General features: G+C 37.9%; 1 protein-coding gene across 5 annotated transcripts in view; it reads left to right on the forward strand.

The window, feature by feature from the left end:
* The window catches only part of MSH3 (mutS homolog 3), a 192,524-nt gene that overhangs the window by 23,474 nt on the left and 145,388 nt on the right, over positions 1 to 23,662 (forward strand). For all 5 annotated transcript variants that reach the window (XR_006299152.1, XR_006299151.1, XM_043593057.1 and 2 more), the window contains exon 8: positions 2,271 to 2,437. Coding sequence is in view for 3 of the 5 variants with exons in the window: in XM_043593057.1 (XP_043448992.1) it covers positions 2,271 to 2,437 (167 nt within the window). In the remaining 2 variants the exon portion in view is untranslated. The remainder of the gene's footprint in view (positions 1 to 2,270; positions 2,438 to 23,662) is intronic.

The raw sequence follows: 23,662 nt of genomic DNA on the forward strand, positions 1-23,662 counted from the left end.
TGTTGCAGGCATTATAATATAGACCATTTCTCTAATTAAAAAAAAAGCAGGGAGGTGGCGCCTGGGTGGTTCAGTCAGTTAAGTGTCTGACTTCAGCCCAGGTCATGATCTCATGGTGCCTGAGTTCAAGCCCCCACATCAGGCTCACTGCTATCAGTGCAGAGCCCACTTGGGATCCTCATTCTCCCTCTTTCTCTATCCCTCCCCTACTCATATTCTTTCAAAAATAAACATTAAAAAAATAATTAAAAAGGCAGAGGGGAATTTGTGTGATAAATTTGTTACTTGAACTTCTATAAATAGCTTTTGTAAATGCTAGATAGATTGGGAGATAAACTTACTTATGTATACTAACGTACTTACGTTCCAGCTATCTGGGCACTAGAGAAGGCCTCTCGGCTAATATTAAGGAGGTACTTTGAGCCAAAAATGAGGGACTTCAAAAAATTATAAAATATTCAAAAGAAAAATTAATAAAACAGAGTGCTTAATTACAGTAATATGAGACAGCACTTTAGGGGTTAGGAAATATTTCCTCTGGGAAATAGAACATTGCCTTGAGAAGGGCCCCCTTCCTTCAGCAGAGGTTAACTGTAATCCAGACTTGTATGATAATAATTTCCTTGCTTTTAGTTCTAGTTTTACCTCCTTAAACTATATACAAATGTAAACATATTGTGTCTTTTGGAGTCTTGCTTCCTTTGCTTGCAAACTACTCTCATATAGTATTTGTATATGAGATTTATTTGTGTTACTGTAGTAGTTCTTACATTGTCATTGCCATATTATATTTTATGATTTTCAGTTCATTCATTCATCTCTTGATGGACATGTGGGTTCTTTTTGGTTTTGGTTGTACAGAGAATGCTGTTATAAACTTTTTTGTGCACGTTTTGTGGTATACCTATGATATACCCTGAGTATATACCTAGGAAGGATTTGAGTTAGGAGTATGGAGTTTACAACTTTGCTAGGAAATATGACGCTGTTTTCCAAAGAAGCCATGCCAGTTGACCTTCTGTCAGCCATGTTTGAGTATGGGGGTGAGTATAGCTTATACCATCTGTCACTAGTGCCATGCATTTCTTTTTTTTTTTTTTTTTAATTTTTAAAAAAGTGTTTATTTTGACAGAGAGAGACAGATCATGAGCAGTGGAGGGGCAGAGAGAGAGGGAGACACAAAATCCCAAGCAGGCTACAGGCTCTGAGCTGTCAGCACAGAGCCCAATGCAGGGCTTGAACTCACAAACTGTGGGATCATGACCTGAGCCGAAGTCAGATGCTTAACTGATTGAGCCACCCAGGTGCCCCACTTTTTTTTTTTTATGTTTATTTATTTTGAGAGAGAGAGTGCAAATGGGGAAGAGAGAGAGAGGGAGACACAGAGTTCAAAGCAGGCTCCAGGCTCTGAGCTGTCAGCACAGAGCCTGACGTGGGGCGAGAACTCTTGAACCGGGAGATCATGTCCTGAGCCGAAGTCAGACGCTTAACTGACTGGGCCACCCAGGCGCCCCCATGCATTTATTTACCATCAGCAGAGGACATGAGAGTGGCCTGTGGAGTGAGATCACCTGGATCTTGTTTCCACCACTTTATCACTCTGCAACCTTGGCTAGGTTTCTTACCTTTTTTCTCCTTTCTCAAACCATGAGTTTTTCCAGTTTATCTTTGCTATATTGGCTTGGGATGCTAGGGGGTAGCTTTTAGTTTTTATGGTTATTTTCCAGATTAACTCTCCACTTGGGATTCATTCAGAGTTTGCTATATTTTTGTTAGTTTTTGGAAAAATTATACTTTTATTGATTAATTTTATAAAATGAAATAGAAATTTACTACTGCTCTGGTGGCCATGTTACTAGGAACTTATTACTCTTTAGTGATGACAACTGTTATTTGTACAGTACTAAATAGTTTATAAAGCATTCGTGTTTGTTTTATGATCTGACCATTGCAGTGACCTGAAGATGAAAGTAGGCTGGTTTATTCCCACTTAGAGGAGGAAACTGAGGGTTTGGTGACTTGTCAGAGTCATTCTGTCGGGTTCGTTGGAGCCCAAACTTGGCTCAGGCTGTTTCTCGCTTAGTGTAGATATTGGTGAATCTGACTTCTTACATAAGAATCTTGGAAAGTACACAGGTTTTCAAACACTTTAGAACTGGACTACACACTAGACAGTGTATCCTCTTTACTGTTTCCATGTGTGTTTATAATGTGTCAAGGTTATAATTGGGAAAAATATGTTTTCTGTGATGTTGCATTTTTGTTTTCAGGGAGTGCAGCCTGCCACAGGTGAGGTCGTGTTTGATAGTTTCCAGGACTCTGCTTCCCGTTTGGAGCTCGAAACTCGGATATTGTGCCTGCAGCCCGTGGAGCTACTGCTCCCCTCACACTTGTCAGAGCAAACAGAGAATCTTATCCACAGAGCCACAGCTGCTCGGTGAGTTGGCACATCATTGGAAAATACTACTGATTTTGAAACTCAGATTTAATTCCCAGACTGGGAATTAAACTCATTAAATTTAAACTCATTGAAGTTGTTAACAAGTTTTTACTTACAGAAGTATTTTAACAGTAGTGGTGGAAATTAAAAAAAAAAAGAAAGAAAAAGGAAATTACTCATAATATCACCTTAATGTAATGTTACAGCGGTTTAATGATACTATTTAGTAATTTATCTTCAGTTTTTAGAGGTAATTTAGAGTTCATTTCTTAGAAAGGTTATATAATTTTGAAAATGCTGCAAGTTTTACTTTGTGGCTGTGTCCAGGAGTTTTATTGATTAGATCTAACGTCATACGTCTTACTTATGCAGCAGTGTACTAGGCACTGTGGCATCCAGAGGAAGAGGATGTGTTTGTCGTCCATGTTTGGCAGAGTTTATAATCCATCAGGAGAGGCAGATGTGTACATATCTAACAAGATTCACAAAGCATGATGTTAAGTGACAACACGAAGGTACCTTGTTGGGACCATTCCATACTGCCACCTGGAGGAGTATATGGGGAGAAAAGACACTGGAAAGGCGGGCAATGGCTCCAGGGGACAGGACTTTGTACTGAGGAATTTGGACTTTAGACTAAGTAGGAAAGCTCATAAAGATTTTTATTTAGTAGATTGACAAATCAGGAAGTCAAATTGATGGGTAAGTGAAGTTCCAACTATTTTTTTGTTCTGAGAGTTAAGAGTGTTACGCTTTCATTTAAATTGAACTTCTTTTTTTTTTTTTTTAAATTTTTTTTTTTCAACGTTTATTTATTTATTTGGGACAGAGAGAGACAGAGCATGAATGGGGGAGGGGCAGAGAGAGAGGGAGACACAGAATCGGAAACAGGCTCCAGGCTCTGAGCCATCAGCCCAGAGCCCGACGCGGGGCTCGAACTCACGGACCGCGAGATCGTGACCTGGCTGAAGTCGGACGCTTAACCGACTGCGCCACCCAGGCGCCCCTAAAATGAACTTCTAAGTAGTTTTCATAATAAATATTTTTTATTATAACACTAATCCGTGACCATTTAGGAAAAATTGGGAGTTACCAAAAAAATGAAGAGCTAAAAATAAGTCAAATCCTATAACCCGGAGATAGTTATTCTTAAATGTTTTGGTGTGTTAATTCTATGCATATGTATCACATTTTTTGATTTATGAAGTTGGATTCATGTTGCAAAATCAGTTTTGTGTCCTGTATTTTTACTTAAAATTCCCATAGTTAAAAAAAATTTTTTTTAATCTTTATTTATTTTTGAGAGAGAGAGAGAGTGCGAGCTGGGGGGGAACAGAGAGAGAGGGAGACACAGAATCCGAAGTAGGCTCCAGGCTCCAAGCTGTCAGCAGAGAGCCTGACGTGGGGCTGGAACCCACGAACCTTGAGATCATGACCTGAGCTCAAGTTGGATGCTTAATCGACTGAGCCACCCATAGGTAACCCCATACTTTTAAAAGGGAAATTTATCTTATTTTATTATGGAAAACATATAAAATTATACCGAATAGTGTAGTGAACCACATGAATTCATCAACCAGCTTCAACATTGCTCAACTCAATTTCATTTCATCTATATCCCTACTCCCTCTCTCCTTAGATTATTTACTTGAAGCAAATTCTAGAGAACATCATCTGCTGATATTTCAGCAGGTACTCAATGGAAACAAAATGACTGCATCTCATTCAGTCATGTAAATGGATAATTTATCCATTCCCCTTTTGTTATGCTATGTTCATTTTTTTAACTTCCACAAATATTACTGTGATGAGTATCCATGCATAGAAATATTTGTGTGCATTTCTGATTATTTTCTTAAGCTAAATTCCTCCAAGTGGAATTACTGGGTCACAGGGTATAAACATTTATAAAGCTTTAGAATTGGTAATATCAATTTATACTTCTGTTGCTACAGTACAGGAGAGTTGCTTGAACCTTGTTTACAATGGATCATGTAAACAATCTCTGCCAACTGGATAGGTGAAAAATTCTCTATCAAGTTCGTTTGTTTGGTTTATAATCGTTTTCTGACAGTGAGTTAAAACCTGAATAATTAAAACTGACACAGTAGACTGATTAATTAAAAAAATTAATAAAATTTCTAAAAATTTTTAAAAGTCTTCTAAAACTTTATTTCCAATATTTTGTGGTTTTGGTTTTGTTCATTTTTCTTTATAACTGTGTGTATATTCAGTTGACTTAGATATAACAGAGACTAAAGTTGATGAATGAATACTTCCATTTTTCTGATTTCTACTTTTTAAAAACAAAATAATAAAGGCAAAAATTCAATAAAAGGTAAAAATATTCCACAAAAACATTGTCAAAAATGAGTTTTTTTGGCTGGCGGGCAGTATTGCCTATGATATTGCTAAATGTTTATTCATCAAATGAAATTCAGAAGGCATTTGGCATACTAAAAGATAGTTCTGGTGTCATATGTGGGCTTTCCCAAATTTGATGCTGCCTTTGTTTTCTTTTTATTTATATTTCTTTAGTTAGCATTGAGAATGTATAACTTTTCTTATTTTCCCGCGCTCATGTAATTTTTGTTTTATTCGCATTTTAGACTAAGCAAAGTCAAAAGTTAATCCCCGTTTCTGTGAGTGTCTAAAGCTAATCTATATCCATGGACACATGGAGTGCTAGAGATTCACAAGTTGAGCAAATATTGTAGCTCTTGTGATGTAGGGTTTGGGTTGGAAAATTGGCTTTTCACCTTACTGACTTTCACTACTCACTCAACTGTGTTGTGTTGTCCTTCAGTTTCCTTTCCTTTCCTTTCCTTTTTTTTTTTTTTTCCTCCTTTTCTTTAATATAGGGGTAATAAGAGTGCTTACCTCACAGGATTATTCTGAGTGTTAAATAAGTTAATACAAGCAAAATGTTTGCAATAGTGGCTGGCATAGAAAGCCCTCTATAGATAGCAAGCTGTCTGTTAACTGTATGATTATTATTTATTATTATTTGCCATTGTCATTTTAAATATTGCTTCTTCCCTGTTCTTTTCTCGAATGCCTTCTTATTCTGCTCTCTATGCGTGGCCCTTTGTGGTGTTATCTCCCACCTCCAGCCTTCTTTTAAAATTTCTTAAAAATGTTTTTATTTCTTTTTGAAGGAGAGAGAGAGACACAGCATGAGTGGGGGGGGGGGGGCAGAGGAGGCTCCAGGCTCTGAGCTGTCAGCACAGAGCCCAACGTGGGGCTTGAACTCACGAACACTGAGATCGTGACCTGAGCCGAAGTCGGATGCTTAATCTACTGAGCCCCTCAGGTGCCCCTCCCACCTCCAGCCTTCTGAAACAAATGTCTCTCCTGTTATTTTTGGCTCTTGGGGATTTCCTCTTTTTTGTTGTTGGTTTTTGACTCTGTTTAAGAAACATTTTTGATTATATTTTAATTCACCGTTTCTATGGGTTTTTTAATTTGTTTTTTTTTAACGTTTATTTGTTTTTGAGACAGAGAGAGACAGAGCATGAACGGGGGAGGGCCAGAGAGAGGGAAACACAGAATCTGAAACAGGCTCCAGGCTCTGAATTGTCAGCACAAAGCCCGACGCGGGGCTTGAACTCACAGACCGTGAGATCATGACCTGAGCCGAAGTCGGCCGCTTAACCGACTGAGCCACCCAGGCGCCCCTCTATGGGGTTTTTAGTATACTGTCTGGACCAAGTAAGTTTTTCATGCTTACAGTAGCATTCTCTTATTTTTGTACTTGGATCTCTCCCCATTTTGAAACTACTTCAGTAATCATCTGTATTTTAGTCCATTTTGATTTTCATTAAAATTTAATCTAATTTTTAGCATTTAACACTTAATTCACTTTTTCTTTATTTTATTTTTACTGTGTCAGGTGTGTCCTGCCTTAATTTCCCCATGAGTGCTCGTGAGTCCATTTTACATTCATAACTTAGCTTTTATCAATCTGAGATAAAATTCCATCCATATTTTTTTAAGAAAGAACAAAAATCAGCAACAAGGATAGGGAATAATTTTAATGTATGAACAACATAGCCTGTCAAAATTCTGTTCCATATTTACTACCAGTAAACCATATAGCCTTGAATTTTCAAGAAGAAATTTTTTTTTAATGTGTATATATTTTTTAGAGAGAGATCATGAGCAGGGGAGGGGAAAAGAGAGAGGGGGCAGAGGATCCAAAGTGGGCTCTGCACTGATAGCACAGACCCTGATGCTGGGGTCCGACTCAAGAACTGTGAGTTCATGACCTGAGCTGACCTTGGATGCTTAACCGATTGAACCACCCAGATGCCCATTTTGTTTTTGTTGGACTTTTGCCTGTTTTAAACAGTGTTAGGTAGATTCTGGTGTCTCAGACTTAGAATCCACTCTTTTTCTTCTGTAAATCTGAAGGTAAAAATAACAGTTTTTGTCAGTTACCGGTTAATATATATTGATATTGAAGAACAAATAAAGCTGTGTGAGAAAAGGAAGAATGGCTTGGAATTAATGGAATATGCACTTTAAAGTATTAGCGTTTTTTTATAATCTTTGGCCACAAGGGGTCTCCAAAGGATTTTCTATTCTGTGAATTATCATTTAAAGAGTACCAGAATCTGCACATTTATTTTTATATCTCTAGGTAGACTTAGTTACTTTGTATCACATGGTAATTAAGAATAACTACATATTAGTGAAAGGTGACGCTAAGATAAAATTGTTTCTAAGTAATGATAAATAGATTTTCTTAGGTTATTTTTATTTATGTAAAACATGTTCATAAAGTTTCGGTTTGGATCTTAGGAAATCATTTTTACTATTTTTTGTTACCTTTCCCATTTGTTGTAAGAATATATAGAGAGAAACAGAGAGAAAGATGATTTTCAACCCTATATTAGTTGCATTTAAGGTCGCTTTAGCTTAGATATGTTATATGTCTATAAAACTGGTTGAGGGGAAAACTAAAACAATAGACAAATATTAGGCTGTGTTTAATAGTTCTCAAAGAAACTGATATTTGAGGCAGATGAGAAGAACAGAGCAGATGGTGCCCAATTTTGTGTTCAGAGAGGTCAGGGCTTCCTGGGCCCTGGCACAGCCAAAGAAGGCTTTATGTAGGAGGTGGGCTGGGCTGGCAACACTTGCGGGATGGGAGGCTTTGAATTGTTAGTGGGGAGGAGGGAAGAGTGTGCTGTGTGTGTGCACACGTGTACGTGTTCGTGAACAGTATGAGCTCTGAGGCACACAGGCTGGAAATACTAGAGGAGGTGTGAGGATGGAGGTGACACTTTTTCTAATTGGAGGTGAACTTTCATGTTGAGTAATGGGGAAGAAAGCATTGAGGACCATAAAATCCAGCCACGGCGACTGGAATCTGATGGAAGTCAGTAAGGCTTCTGAGCAAAAGAATGGCATGACAAAAGAGAAGAGGCAAGTCTACTACCTAAATGGGAGAATTGAACTTAAAACAAAACAAAACAAAACAAAACAAAACAAAACCTGTTTCCCTGAGGGGCAACAAGAATAAGTACGGGGAGTCTGGAGAATGTCATAGATGGGAGTAGGAGGAAGGAAAATAGAAAGAAATGGAAAGGAAGGGGATAAAAGAGCTGGGTATAGAGCCAGGGCAAAGCAGGGATATGTGGTCATCATTTATCTGTTGCAAATGATATGGCCAATGGTATGTGTTAATTTTTTACAGTATTGACTGTTAAAATTTTCTGAAGCTGCATGATATTGACAAAGATAGTTGGTTATAAATTAACCCTAACCAGTTCAGATCACTTATGAAGTATCTATAGAAGAATGACCTTCAGTACTACAGTGATCTAAGCAATTTGGCTTAGGAAATCCATGCTTGAACACATCAGGATTTACTCAAAGGTAGATGTGTATGCTGCCGATTTGAAGAAAACATTCAAATCTTGATGTTGGGGAATAAGAATAACTCCTACTGTGGATACTTCCAGTGTTTGAAAGAGAAATACATTATTATGTTTTTGTGTCCACAGACAGCCTTACATCTTTAAAGGTTTAGTCAAAACCATTATCTGACGTGATTGTTTATAACGGAGATTTGTACCATCTGAGTGTCTTTTATAGATATTTGAAATTACCATTGCTGTGTTTTAATTTTGTGTTTCTCTTTTATTAAATTGTATTAGAGATTAAGTACTACTTGGTCATACTTTGATTTTCAAATTTTTAATGGAAAATGTTTTGTAGTTTCAGTATTAAAATGAGATTATTACTTTGAGACTATGTGCATAAATTATCAGAGCAATTGTTATGTAAATTAGGTATCTGTGTTATGACTAAAGTCCAACTTCTTGCTAATGTCATTAGTTGAATTTAGCATTAGTTAAAAAGTATCAAATATTTTTGAAGGATGAGAGGAAAAAAATAGACAGATATTACTGATTAACTTGGTTAAGAGGAAGTGCTCCACACGTATGAAATGTTAAGTGGCTAGTACTTGATGGTCTGAATTTAGTGACTGCACTCTTCTAATATGTTTTGTCAAAGCTTAGTAAGTTTAGTGCCTTGGGCTTATATGAAGTCATTTCAGTATGATTCTTACTACGAGTTGTTGGGAACCAAGTAAATGTGGCATGTATCAAACACTGGGTGGCAGGCAGATACGAGCCAAAAAGTCCCTAAATTTGGTGGGAAGATGAATCTGGGTAAGGTGAGGGCATTCAAGGGAGTGTGAACACAGGATGGGGTAAGGGAATTGTGAACAGTGAGTTGAATGGAGTGTTAGGTGTGTATAGGCAAAGAGTGGCCTGGGACAGAATCTAGCACTTAACTGCTTAGTGAACATTTGCTACATGCCAGTGTGTTTATGGACAGAGGGGAGGACTGTACCTGTTTCATGGAGGATGCTGGGCACTAGCGGGAAGAATTTGTGCTTTATTTTGATGTTTTATCCACTTTGGCTTATTGACTCCTTTTATTTAGTATTTTGTGTTAGAATTTTCTTCTTGTAAATTTGTTAAATTACTGGGGCAGTACATGTCTTTTGTAAAAGTAAAAATAATCTATTTTTTTAAAGTTTATTTATTTTTTTAGTAATCTCTATACCCAACATTTGGGGCTCAAACTCATGACCCCAAGATCAAGAGTTGGATACTCTACCAACCGAATCAGCCAGGTGCCCCCAAAATACCTGTTGTAAAGAAAACAATTCTTGCTAACCTTCCCACCCAATTTGATTTAAAGTATTTGTGTTAGAATGTGACTTTAATATTTATAAAACTTAGAATTTAGTGCTTTAGCTTTATATCTTTTTTTTTTTGTAGCAGTAGTCAAAATAAAAGTTGAAATTAAAATCAGGCAAATGTATAAAACTAATAAACTGAAGTGAACAGTATTTTGGCACAAAGGATGATGTTCTTGTCTGAAAATAAATTGTTCCTCATAATTTGAGTGGCATGTGTCCCCCATTAAGGACCAGGTTCTTTGCAGTAGTTAATTTTTTCTATACTGTGATGTGCTTTGTAGACTCAGTTTTTTCCACAGTTTTTCTTTTTGAACCACAGTGTAACTTAAGTGATTTGCCCTCTACTCTCATTTGAAGACTGCCTCTTTTTTTTTTTCTGATTACACCTCAACAATGCAAGTGCTCTTTATTGCTAATGTGATGTTAAGCATAAACAGAAATGCAGGAACTGAAGCATGTGGCAAAATCCATTAAAAAAAAATTTTTTTTTATGTTTATATTTGAGAGAGAGAGAGACAGACAGACAGAGTGTGAGGGGAGAGAGGGGCAGAGAGAGAGGGAGACACAGAATCTGAAGTGGACTCCAGGCTCTGAGCTGTCAGCACAGAGGCAGGCGCAGGGCAGGGCTTGAGCTCACAAACCATGAGATCATGGCCTGAGCTGAAGTCAGATGCCTAATTGACTGATCCACCCAGGCGCCCCTTAAAAGGTGGTAATCTAGTTGATTTAGGACAGGTTTTTTTCAAACCAAAGTTCATAAAGTCAGTGTGGTAGGTTGCACCTAACAGTGAAAAAAATAAATAGAATTTATCATAGTGCTTCACATGTAGTAAAGGTTAAGTGTTTCATAAAAGGCTTTTTTTTCAGTTTTGTCTATGCATTATTTCTGTCTATAGGTATGCCTTCTGATCCTCTTTGCAATTCCTATCATGTTTGTAATTCTCCAAGAAGGGAATTAAACTCCTCATGTAATATATTAATTAAATGTTATCTTAAATGATCTCATATATACATTCTTATTACCTAAAACTGATCAGATACTACCGAGAAGTATATTTTTAAATAGTACAAATGAGAGGTAGTTAACATTTAAGGACTGTATATTTAAAACTCTAAAGTTGATTTGCATACCATATATTGCCTACATAGAAAATGCAGAAGTGACAGATTATTAGAAGTAATAAGGGTTCATCAAGATTGTTAAGTGAAATCAGTAAATGAAAATGAATAGTGTCTTAATACAGCAGCAACAAATAGTAAAATTCTTAAAAGAAGGTACTACTTGGAATAGCAACAAAAGCAGTATTATTTAGGACTGTATTCACCAAAAGAAAAACAAGACCTTAAAGAAAATTTCAAAACTTTATTGAACAAAGAAGAACTAAATAATGGAAGGAGGTGTATTAAAAATGTGTAATTAGTAAAGTAAACTTACTGTGATTTTACAAATATTTATGGTGTAGAATACAGATTCTTAAGTTGGTATTTGAGTTTAAAAAAATGTGGATTGATTTAACAGAAGCTTGGATTGTAGTGGTGATATGCTCATAGATGTGGAAACATCTTAAAAAACTTTGTTTTAATGCTTTTATTTTTATTTTTGAGAGAGAGAGAGACAGAGCTTGAGCTGGGTAGGGGCAGAGAGTGAGGGAGACACAGTCTCAGCTGAGCTGTCTCCCTAGTGGTCTAGTGGTTAGGATTCGGTGCTCTCAGCTGAGCTGTCAGCACAGAGCCTGACGCGGGGCTCAAACTCAAGAACTGCGAGATCATGACCTGAACCGAAGTTGGATGCTTTAACCCACTGAGCTACCCAGATGCCCCTAGATGTGGTAACATTTTTGAAGATGCAGGGGATAACTTAAGTTAGGGAATTGTGCTAGAGCACATAGTAAGGGCAGTGTATGTCACGTTTTCTGTTTCTTGTCATTTAGATTTTGTATGTGTGTTTGAGCTAAATCTAATATAAATGGGAACATTGCTTGCATGGGAAAAAATTTCAGACCAGAGGTTTAGGGTAGTACAGATGATGATGAATTTGAAGCTTAGGTCACTTAAACTCCATGACGATGGGTTACTCTCCATTTTTCAAAATAGTTTGCCTTTCTAAGTAAGATACTTTATTCTGCCTTCAAGTTCATGTTATTAATTTAGATGGCAGTAAATTCTAGTTGATTATTTTGTTTTAAGTTTATTTTTGAGAGCAAGAGAAAGTACAAATTGGGGAGGAACAGAGAGAGAGGGAGAGAGAGAATCCCACGGAGAGGCTTGGGAATCCCCCATCAAGGGGCTTTAACTCAAGAACCATGAGATCATGACCTGAGCCAAAATCAAGAGCCAAATGCTTAACTGACTGAGCCACCCAGGCACCCTGATTATTTTTTTCTTATCACTAAAACTATCCGTAATGATAGATATTTCTAGGATATTCTCAATTTATTGATACATCTTCTGAGTTATGCATTATAATACATTCATTTATTCTTAAAAACGTTTATTGGGTGCTTACTGGGTACCAAGTTCATTATTAGATAGTGAAGATGCAAAAATGAATAGGATCCCTATTCTCCCAATTCTTATGGTCTAGAGGATTGGTATTCATGGAAGTAAATAAACAATGATAATGAAAGCGCTGATTGTTAAGGTTCCAGAAAGTGACTGGTAGCATGAGGACATCAAGCTTTGCTAGAAGGAGTTAGGTGAGGCTTCCCAGAAGAATAGTCCAGCACTGAGACTAGAAAAATGATAGCCAGGCAGATGGAGGTGTAGGAGAGCATGGTTTTCTTAGGGAACAGAAGCTAGTTTGGTCTGCCAGGGCAGGCATGGCAGCGTGAGACAGGACAGATGTGGGGTTTGGAGAGAAAGGTTGTGTAAAGTGAAAGTGAAAAAGAACCAAGAGAGAAAGCAATGTAATGGAGGGGTTGGACAAAAAGTTTCCTGTGAAAAAGATGGAGAAGGAATGACTGGTGGCAAAAACTATATCATAATGATCCTTTGAGTCCCCAGTACCTATTATACATGGCTTGCATATACTAGGTCCTTAATAAATGATCAATGAATGATTAAACAAGTGACTTTTGGAATAGGGAAGAAATGGGTATTTCCTATTTGTTTTTCTTAAGAACATTGATTTAGGTTTTATAAAATGGAGGGATTGTTGTAGTAGTTGGATATTCATACATGCAATATATATGATGATAAAGGTGTATTTAAATGGTATAGATGTGGCCAACTCATTTACTTCTTTTGGGAAGACCATATTAATTCCTTACATTTGGAAATTAAATAAAAACTTAACAAAAAAAATTCCATATCATTTTTGCCTATGGTTTCTAGTCTTTAAAAAAAAAATGTCACTTTAAATTAATTTATTTAAGCTTCTTGACATTTCCATGGATATTCCCTTACAGTAAATACTAATGGAATCTACATGGCTAAGTTTTCCTGTACAGGGAATTATATAATTATTTTAAAGATTGATATTGATGGGGAAAACAAGGTCCCAACCTCATTTCTGGTACTTGAAACCTTTCCTGTGTGGTACTCATAGGAAATCTTCCCCCCGCCCCCGCCGTGTTTTTTTGTTTGTTTTTTTTTGTTTTTTATCTTCCTCATTTCCTTCATTCTAAAGTAAGAGATAAATATAAAGTTGACTCCCTTGTTACTGCATTTCATTGTTTATTTTATGGTAATTTCACTTTACTATTTAGAAAATTCAGAATAAAAAAAGTTGCTCATGATAGTGGATTAAATAGCAGAAAAAATCTCATACACAGGAAGGAAATATCTTTAAGAAAACATTTAAAGAAAAAGTCTTCTTAATAATAAAAATCTGTTTTATATTGTTTTTTTTTAAAATATTAATTCCTTTCCTGCTGGAAATGCCATTGTATTTTCAGTAGTTCTTTTTTTTTTCTTTTTAATAACCAAATACAGAAGAAACATTCATAAGATTTTTTCCTTGTGGTCTTAACAAGAAAACAATTGTTTTTGTATTTAAGATTTATATTGTGTTATTTTTATTGAGGTATAATTGACATAAAACATATTAGATTCAGATGTGCAACGTAATGGTTTGATATTTATATTGTGAAATGATCAAAATAAGTTAACATCTAGTTAACATCCATCACCATTCATAGTTACAAATTTTTTTCTTATGATGAAGACTTTTAAGATCTACTCTCTTGGGGGGCGCCTGGGTGGCTTGGTCGGTTAAGCGTCCGACTTCGGCTCAGGCCATGATCTCATGGTCCGTGAGTTCGAGCCCCGCGTCGGACTCTGTGCTGACAGCTTAGAGCCTGGAGCCTGTTTCAGATTCTGTGTCTCCCTCTCTCTCTGCTCCTCCCCTGTTCATTCTCTGTCTCTCTCTGTCTCAAAAATAAATAAACGTTAAAAAGAAAAAGATCTACTCTCTTGGAAACTTGCAATATACAAGATAGTATTATTAACTGTAGTCACCATGCTGTGCATTACATCCCCAACTAATAGTTTTTAATATATGTAGTCAGCACTTTTAATGGGTATGCTTAATATATATCAAACGGGTGTGTTCTTATATATGAAAATGCCGATTTTATTTTTAAAAAAAAAAATTTTTTTCAACGTTTATTTATTTTTGGGACAGAGAGAGACCGAGCATGAACGGGGGAGGGGCAGAGAGAGGGAGACACAGAATCGGAAACAGGCTCCGGGCTGAGCCATCAGCCCAGAGCCTGACGCGGGGCTCGAACTCACGGACCGCGAGATCGTGACCTGGCTGAAGTCGGACGCTTAACCGACCAAGCCACCCAGGCGCCCCTGAAAATGCCGATTTTAATGTTCATTTATTTTTGTGAGAGAGGGAGGGAGGGAGGAAGAGAGAGAGAGAGAGAGAGAGAGAGAGAGAGAGAGAGAGAGAAAGAATGAGTGGGGGAGGGGCAGAGAGAGAGGGAGACACAGAACCTGAAGCAGGTTCCGGGCTCTGAGCTGTCAGCACAGAGGCCAATGCAGGGCTCAAACTCATGAACTGCAAGACCATGACCTGAGAGCTGAAGTCGGATGCTTAAGTGACTTGAGCCACCTGGGCGCCCCAAAATCCAGATTTTAAAACATGGTAAATAAATACATGATAGTTACTGTACAACAGTGTTTGCTATAGGGTTTATCTAAATTCTGAGCCCTTGTGTATTTTCATTGAGTATAACTCCTCAGGGGTGTCTTTACTTGGAAAGTATAAATGGAGTGTACATGTAATAGGTTTACTGAGCAGCTGAATAGGAAGAAACCGCATTTGAAGAGTCTGGAGGAATGACTTAACTGATTAATACAGAGAACCCCCAAGATAGGGCAAGACTGCTTAAACAGAAGGTTCGAAAAGCATTGTGTGAGGTATACACAATTGTTTTACTACTTCAGCTTGATTTTTGTAAATACACCTATTCATTTGGGGTTGAAGATTTAATTGCATAAAGTCCCCCAATTAAAGCATTTTATTCTGAAGTTACAAGGTCACTGAGGTAGTAAGTGGCAAAGTCCACTAGGACTAGATCCCCAGTCCTAATTGATGCTTGTAAGTCCACTTTTTACTGTCATTAAGATACAACCTAGTGGCAATCTAGAATACAAATATCTCCATAATTGAACTCTTAATATAGGTAGCCATCTGTCTATAAGATCTCTTCAGTTACTTCTGTCTTCCCTTTCCCTCTTCATAGTTCAGGAAGAGATTCCTTCTCCTTCCTTCCCTTGTAGCAAAACTTCCTTTCACTATCTATTTTAAATAAAAAACTTGAGGCTAGCTTGATTTGAGAGCTTCTCTGGGCTTGCTTATGGTCTAAGTCTTGTCTAAGCCTATGTCTAAGTGGACTTAGACTTTTCATTTAGTCTTTGCAATGACTCCTACCTGTCAAATCTTCCCAATGAAGAGAGATTTCTAATTTGCTTTATTTTTCTTGATTACTCTGAGATTATTCTCTTATCTCTTGTTTTCAGGCCAGAAATTTCTTCTCTCTCCCATCTTTTTTGGTGGGTTATTTTTAACTGCTAGCCTGAGTTTTGATTTCTAGAGCAATAAAAGTCTGTGAAGTTCTGCTGTGTTTTTTTCCCCTCTACCATTTTGCTTTCCACTCTGTTCCTTCCTTACTCTCTTATCCCTGTTTTTGTCTTCTGTTTGGTGTTTGATTTAATAAATAATTTGACTTAATATACATAATACTGAGGTTGATGATGTTTCTCCACGTTTACTTGGGAGCTCCCGCACACCCCAACAATTTAGAAAACTCTGACAAGTTCTTGGGACTGTTTCCTTCAGTGTCATTTTGAACTCTTTCTTTTTGTACCTTCAGCTGTGACACACTCTTCTTGGCCAGGCTGAGCTGGGCTCTGCCTCTCATAGGAGTGCTTGTAATCCTAAACACACAATGTGGTTATACTAGGTTGTCCCCAACCCTAATAGGAAGGCTGGGAGAGAGGGGAATGCGTGAGTGGGTCTGCATTCCTTCCCTGATGGCCTTGTTGGACCATGACCATCCACAGGTTTAGTCTTTACCTGGTAGGACCATTGAGATCAGGGGAGTGTCTTTAGGGTGCTTTGTGTCTAGTCAGGAAGGCCTGCACCTGAGCCATCATGGCAGTGCTTTTTTAACTGTGGTCCCAAGTCATTAATGACTCATGAAAACAATTTTATGGATGGCAATTACCATTTTAAAAAATGCATTAGAATAGTACAGAGTTGAAGATAGATAAGTGCATTGTATGTAATAATCTAAGTATTGTTTAATGAAGCTTTTTCCATTTGCTATATATCCTAATCCTGTCTAACCCAAGAAAAAGTTGCTTCAAAGAATGACATACTGACTTCTGGTCATTCCTGTTAATGATGTATATACAATTAACACATTAACTGAATGTTTCCCTTTTCATTCAGCTTCACAAACATTATACAATTGTCATGAATCTCATTGAGATTAGATTACTACCTTTGGGGTGCCTGGGTGGCTCAGTTGGTTAAGTGTCTGACTCTTGGTTTTGGCTCAGGTCATGATCTCACAGTTTGTGAGTTCAGGCCCTTTCTTGGGCTCCGTGCTGACAGTGGAGAGCCTGCTTGGGATTCTCTCTTTGCCTCTCCCCTGCTTGGTCTTTCTGTCTCTCTCTCAAAAATAAATAAACCTAAAAATATTTTTGAAAAAAAAAAAAAAAGGAAATTATTACTTTTGCCCAGTGAGGGCTACTAGTCTATTTGGAGAGCCAGCACATATACTCATTGCTCTGGGTACAAAGCAGATTAATACAGTGTGATAGGAAAGCAAACTGAATACTAAGAGTACACGAGAAGGAGAGAATGGAGCAGTATTCCTTAGTAGAAATATGATGTGATCCACAAATGCAAGTCACATGTTATTTTGTTTATTTTTAAATGTTTTATTTATTTTTCAGCGAGAGAGACACACACAGTGCCACGGGCAGAGAGAGAGGGAGACACAGAATCCGAAGCAGGCTCTGACGTGGGGCCTGAACTCACAAGCTGTGAGATCATGACCTGAGCCGAAGTCAAAGGCTTAACTGACTGAGCCATCCAGGGGCCCCCTTGTTTATTTTTTATTAAAGTATAGTTGATACACAATGTTACATTAGTTTCAGGTGTACCACACAGTGAGTGATTCCCCAAGTCTGTACATTATGCCTATGCTCACCACAAGTGTAGTACCTACTATCTGTCACTGTGCAACACTGACTGTTCTTATGATACCATTGAACACATAAGCAATTTTAAATTTTCTGGTAGCCAGAGGTGGTGCCTGAGTGGCTTAGTCGGGTAAGTGTCTGACTCTTTGGTTTTGACTCTGGTCATGATCTCACGGTTTGTGAGATGGAGCCCTGTGTTGGGCTCTGTGCTGACAGCCTGGAGCCTGTTTGGGATTCTCTCTCCCTCTCTCTTTGCCCCTCCCTTACTTGTGTTCTCTCTCTCTCTCTCTCTCTCTCAGTAAATAAACTAAATTTTCTGGTATCCACAATGAAAAATAAAAGGAAACAAGTGAATTTAATTTTTTTTTAATTTTTTTTATGTTTTTATTTATTTTTGAGACAGAGAGAGACAGAGCATGAATGGGGGAGGGGCAGAGAGAGAGGGAGACACAGAATTGGAAGTAGGCTCCAGGCTCTGAGCCATCAGCCCAGAGCCGGATGCGGGGCTCGAACTCATGGACCGCGAGATCATGACCTGAGCTGAAGTCGGACGCTTAACCGACTGAGCCACCCAGGTGCCCCGTGAATTTAATTTTGAGGGTACGTTTAATTTAACATATCCCAAACAGTTATTTCAACATGTTCTTCTTTTGCATTCTTTTTTATACACTAATTCTTTACATTCCTTTTTACACACTCAGTTTTTAAAATCCATTATGTGTTTTACACTTAAAGCACATCTCGGTTCTGACTAGCCACTAGCCACATTTCAAGGGCTCAGTAGCCAGCCACATGTGATGAGTAGCTACTATGTCAGGCAATGCAGTTTTACAGAATGTAGGGAAACTTTATGTAAGAGAGGGCCTGGAATGATAGGTAGCACTTAACTAGACAGGTGCTGGGAAAAGCATTCCACAGTGAGAGAAAAGTTTAAACAGAGATGAAATAAGAATTTGTTAAAAAAAAAAAAAGTTAATGAAGCTCTTAGTATATACCAGGCATATTCTTTTACTAACATATAAACAACAGTTCTTTGAAGTAGTAACTATGTAATTTATAAACTATACATTTTTATAAATGAGGAAACAGGCTTAAGTAGTCAAGTAGCTCTGCACACAGGTGTGCATGTGTCTTTCTGTCTGTAGAAGGCAGAAGGATGGCCCTCCAGAGATATTCACGTCCCAGTTCCTGGAACCTGTGAATATGTCAGATTACATGGTAAGGGGGAATTAAGGTTGCTGCTCAGATGACTTTAAGATGGGGAGATTGCCCTGAATTATCCAGATGGGCCCAGTTAATCACAGGAGTCCTTTAAATGTGGAAGAGGGAAGTAGAGGAGGTCAGAGTGATATAATGTACTTAATTTGACCCACAATGCGGGCTTTGAGGCAGAGAAGACAGCATGAACCAGAGAATGTAGCCTGCCTCTAGAAACTGGAATAAATAAGGTAGGAATCCTCTGGGCCTACACCAATGGGTTAACGAGGCATAAAGAAACACAAAGTCATAAAATGCTCACACCTGAGTTTGGGTAACCAGATTGGCACTCCAAGAATAGGGAGGCACAAAGGTGCCAAGAATAGGGAGGTGCAAAGGCACCCCAAAATAGGGAGGGGGTGCTGAACCCCCCCCCAAATAGAGGCAAAGGCCTGAAATAGAATTGGCACAAAGGTGCCCAATACATAGGAATAACAAGACTAGATATTCAGGATGAAAGCACCCCAATTTTATTTAGCACTATAGCAGAAAGCTGCTTTCATAGGAGAATAGGGCCAGGTCAGGTAAATTGGTGAATTGGACTTTGGACCGCTGAGCTGTAGGCAAAGCAGCTAGGAGCAGAGATGGTTAACAAAAGAAAAGGTGTCTCATTAGCCCTGAGGTTATTCCCCCTATCTGTCTCATCCCCTAGTCTGGCAAAGATAAACAGGCACAGCACCTCCTGTCTGCTGTTAACAACCACGTACCCATCTGCCCACCGCCTGGATTTTGTTTTCTATTGACCCAAACCCCAAACACTGTGTATCTTCAAAATCCCCTTTACCCCCTCACATCCACAAGTTAATGTTCCTAGTTTCTTTGTCTCTTTGTACATGCACATCACGTTTGCAAGCCTTCTGATGTGAATAAATACAGGGCAAGGACTCTTATGTGGGCTCTTCTTGTCCCCCCCCCCCCCCCCCCGACGTTAGCCATCTCTCGTTTTAATCCTGCATCCGCTCTTTTGCTAGACAAAAAGAGAACTTTAGACAGAGTCTATGACAACAAGGAACCCCATTCTCACCTGGAGCATCCAGAAAGGAACATAGCCCTGCCCAGTGAGACCAGTGTCAGACTTCTGACCTAAGTAACTATGATAATAAATGACTGTTGTTTTAAGTTTGTAGTAATTTGTTACAGTGGCAATAGAAGAGTAATGCACTCAATATCTGTGGGTTCTGGCTAATGATGTAAAATGTTTTTCTTAACCTTTTGTTCATCAGTAGCTATTTACTGGAATTAAGTCAGACCACTGTCTTTCTTGGATGCTGAGTTTATTCTACCTCATTTTTCCCAGTAGCTGGAAAATGACAGGTGTTTAATACTGTTTAAGTAGACATAACATTTCTTGCAAATAGGAATATAAATACTAGCTGTGGTTCTGACTGAAATATTGGGAGTTTGGAAGTACTTGATAAAGTGGTGACTGCCATTTTCAAGTCTGAACAGTTTCTAATTGCTAAGTCAGGGTATCATTTATGTATGAATTACCTTATAGGTAAGTATACTTTACAGTTTTTTATGTAACTCTTAACTATCAACCCCCAGATGTCACAAAGTTTATCTGTGGGTGATTAAATTGAGTAAGACAAGAGATTGCCCACCCATACATAATGAAATCCTCTTTCTTCTACCTTCCAGAGAACAGTGACAACAGCTTGGCCTGTGGGTTGATTGTCATATTCTGCTTCCTTCCCACCTACTTTTTGCTACAGAGAGACAGAGCTTAGACTCTCCTCACATTCTGTGAAGAAAGGGCTTCCTTAGGTTAGTTCCATGGCCCTGTGTACATAGAAGGAGAGAAGCTTCTGTCTTGCTTCCTGCTTGCATATTTCCTTCCACTTTATCTTTCCTTCTATGCTAACAGTGCAAAGATTTTACTTCAGAGATATGTATTTTATCCACTCCTATCGTTATCCCATATGCTAAAATACTACCTTTGTCAAAGTGCTGATCTATGACCATGCTGTGCAAACACGTAAACATACGGTGATTTTTTTAAAAGTACAATTCTAGAGTTAAATGCTGGCTAAATGTAGCAGACAACAGTGGAATTCCTTAGTCCCCTGGGGCTGTGGCGATGTGAAGTGTTTGTGGGTGTCTCTATTCTAACTTCAGAAGTGGAAAATTTTCCTGCTTGCCTGTGCTCCGGGTGCTTATTGCGTGCAGCCTCATCTTCTGGAATTCTCTTTGTGGCTTGGAGAATCTGTATGCTTTTTCCTGCTTTTATTCTCAGAGGCTCTAAGCCATGCTGATTGCTCCTGAGGGACTACAGGTGCTTTTTTACCTTCTTAGCAATCCTTCCATGTAAAAACTGAGAATTAGACACGCAGCAGATAAGGAGAAGGTGATTTTGTTTTATGGAGAGATTTTCTCTTGCAGACTTCTAGGCATTTTCAGATTCTAATTTGATTTGGTGCATTTAAATAACAAGTCATGCAAGAAGGTTAAATTAATCCACTTTCGAAGAGTTTGATTTGGAAACCCATTACTTGTGTAAGGTAACCTATACCTGAGGCCAGAAGAATGGCACCCTTTCTCCCACCTCGTCTCTTATCCTTGTCCCTGGGCCCTAGCTGCACCAGACTATTGGCATGTTCAGAACATGTCATGTACAGTGAGAAATGGCAAGAACAGTGGTCTGAGTACAGCGTCTAGGGCCAGACACCCTGCGTTTGAATCCTAGCTTCCTCACTTTCTGGCTGTGGATCTTAACATTTTTTTGTGGCTCTGTTTTCCTTACTCAAAAACAGCTATGTAATAATACAACTATCTCATGAAATTGTAGTGAGGATTAAGTTAGTTAATACTCGTAAGGGCTTTAAACAGTGCCTAGAACATAGTGAGCACTGAGTAAATATTAGCTCTTATTTTTCTTTCATCATTTATTTTCTATCATTCTTAAGCTATTCTTAGGTTGCACATTGTGTTTTCCCCACATCTATCTTTTAAAATACTCTATATCCTAACAGTCTTATTGCTTTTATGAAGCTGTCCTACACTTTTTAGGTATGAGTCCAACCTTGGCTATAATTGGAATCGCATGTGGATATTAAATCCTGATGCCTGCATTTTTGGTCTGTGCCACAGCTGGCTTGTAGAAGCTTTGTGAATGGATTGTTATGTTTCCAGGAGTTTTCTGTCATGTTGTTAATGCAGGGGTAGCTTAAAGTCAGCCATAGCGGGTATGTTTACACACTTGGAATTGGCAGATACCACCATAGCATTCCTCTCAATCTGGTTGGTATTCTAGTGATTTGTTTATAAGCCTCTCTAAATACATGTTCAGCCTTTTGCAGAGTATATTAATTTGCTAGGGCTACTGTAACAAAGTATCACAGATTGGGTGGCTTAAAGACCAGAAATGTATCGTCTCCCAGTTCCGGAGGCCAGGAGTCCCAAGATCAAGGTATCAACAGGGTTGATTCCTTCTAAGGGCAGTGATGGAAGGATCCTCCAGGCTTCTTTCTGTGGCTCACAGAGAGTTATCTCCTTCCTCTGTTTCTTTATATTGTCTTCCCTTCTGTGTGGGTCTTTACGTGCATATTCCCCTTTATCATAAGGGCGCCTGTCATACCGGCCTAGAGCCCACCCTAAGAACCTCACTTTAACTTGATTACCTTTGTAAGGACCCTGTCTCCAAATAAAGTCATATTCTGAGATACTGGGGGTTAGGACTTCCACATAATGGTTTTAGGGGGACAGAGTTCAACCTATAACACAGGCAGGGACCTTCCTTTTTCTTTTTCTCTGTTTGTTCCTATAGTATTTACACAGTGAAGATGTGTTGACTTGAATGAAAAAGGAAACACCAGTTAACTGGTGTGTTGTGTATAATTTTTTTAATTCATTGTACTATGAATTTCAGATAGTCAATTTGTTGAATTTTTTTGAAGCACGTCTTTCTGGGCGTAATATAAGAGTCAGTATTTATAGAGAAAAGCATTAGTTTAGGAAGATTTGTTATTTTAGGTTGTCTGAGGCAGGTGTGAGCTTGTTAGTCAACTCAAAAGGCATATGATCGGAGTGAAATAGTCTTGATTTTGTGTCTTGCTGAGAAAATGCTTTTAATCATGCATGAAAAAAATGAGATGAATTTGCAGTGATCTGAGAATGTTTTAATGCTGATAGTCATCTTTAGGATTACATAAGATGATAGTTCTCAAAAAAGTAGGTTTTATTTTCTTCTTTTTCTCAAAGGCAAATATAATGTCACGTAACAATTTTGTGATACTTGTGATTGAAAAAATATCTTTGGAAGCACAGGAAGCATAAATTATTTTTTAAAAAATTTACCTTGTGTTGAATGACTATATGTATATAAAACAGTGGATAACATTTAAACTGTGATCATCTCAAATTTGGAGCATACTTTTTGAAGTTAAATATTTTTCTTCAAAATCATACACTTCTCCACACCACTGCTTTTTGCTGAATAAATATTGGAATTAGAACCTTATTCCAAAAATGTACTTGAAATACACATGTGCACAGGAATTTGTGTAATTGTTCAGTTTTTGTTTAATAGAAACATTTCAGTTATAAATTATATCTCACAAATATCAAAGGCTTTATTTTTAATCTGCTTTAATCAAGTATAATTTACATGCAATAAAATTTCCACATTTTAAATGTATGAATCAAGTCAATCTTGACAAATGGGTACATCAGTATAAACAACCCCCCAATTAGGATGTAGAACATTTCCATCTTACCAGAAGGTTCCCTGTGCCTCTTTGCAGCCATTTTCTCCCTGCCTCTGCCTCCTACTCTAAGCAAATACTGGTCTTATTAGACTGTTTTAGAATTTCACATCAATATAATCATATACTTTTATGTCCAGCTTCTTTTAGCATAATGCCTATGAAATTCACCCATGTTTCTGTGTATCAGTAAGTTTTTTTAAATTGTTCGGTAATACTGCATTGTAGGAATGTACCAAAATGTGTTCATCCATTCACTTGCTGAATATTTGGCTTTTGCCTTTTTTCAGTAAAGCTGCTAAGAACATTTGTATACTAGTTTCTTTTTTTAATGTTTATTTATTTTTGAGAGAGAGAGAGCGAGACAGAGTACAAGTT

Source organism: Prionailurus bengalensis, chromosome A1, assembly GCF_016509475.1.
Source record: "Prionailurus bengalensis isolate Pbe53 chromosome A1, Fcat_Pben_1.1_paternal_pri, whole genome shotgun sequence".
In the NCBI taxonomy this organism is placed as follows: domain Eukaryota; kingdom Metazoa; phylum Chordata; class Mammalia; order Carnivora; family Felidae; genus Prionailurus; species Prionailurus bengalensis.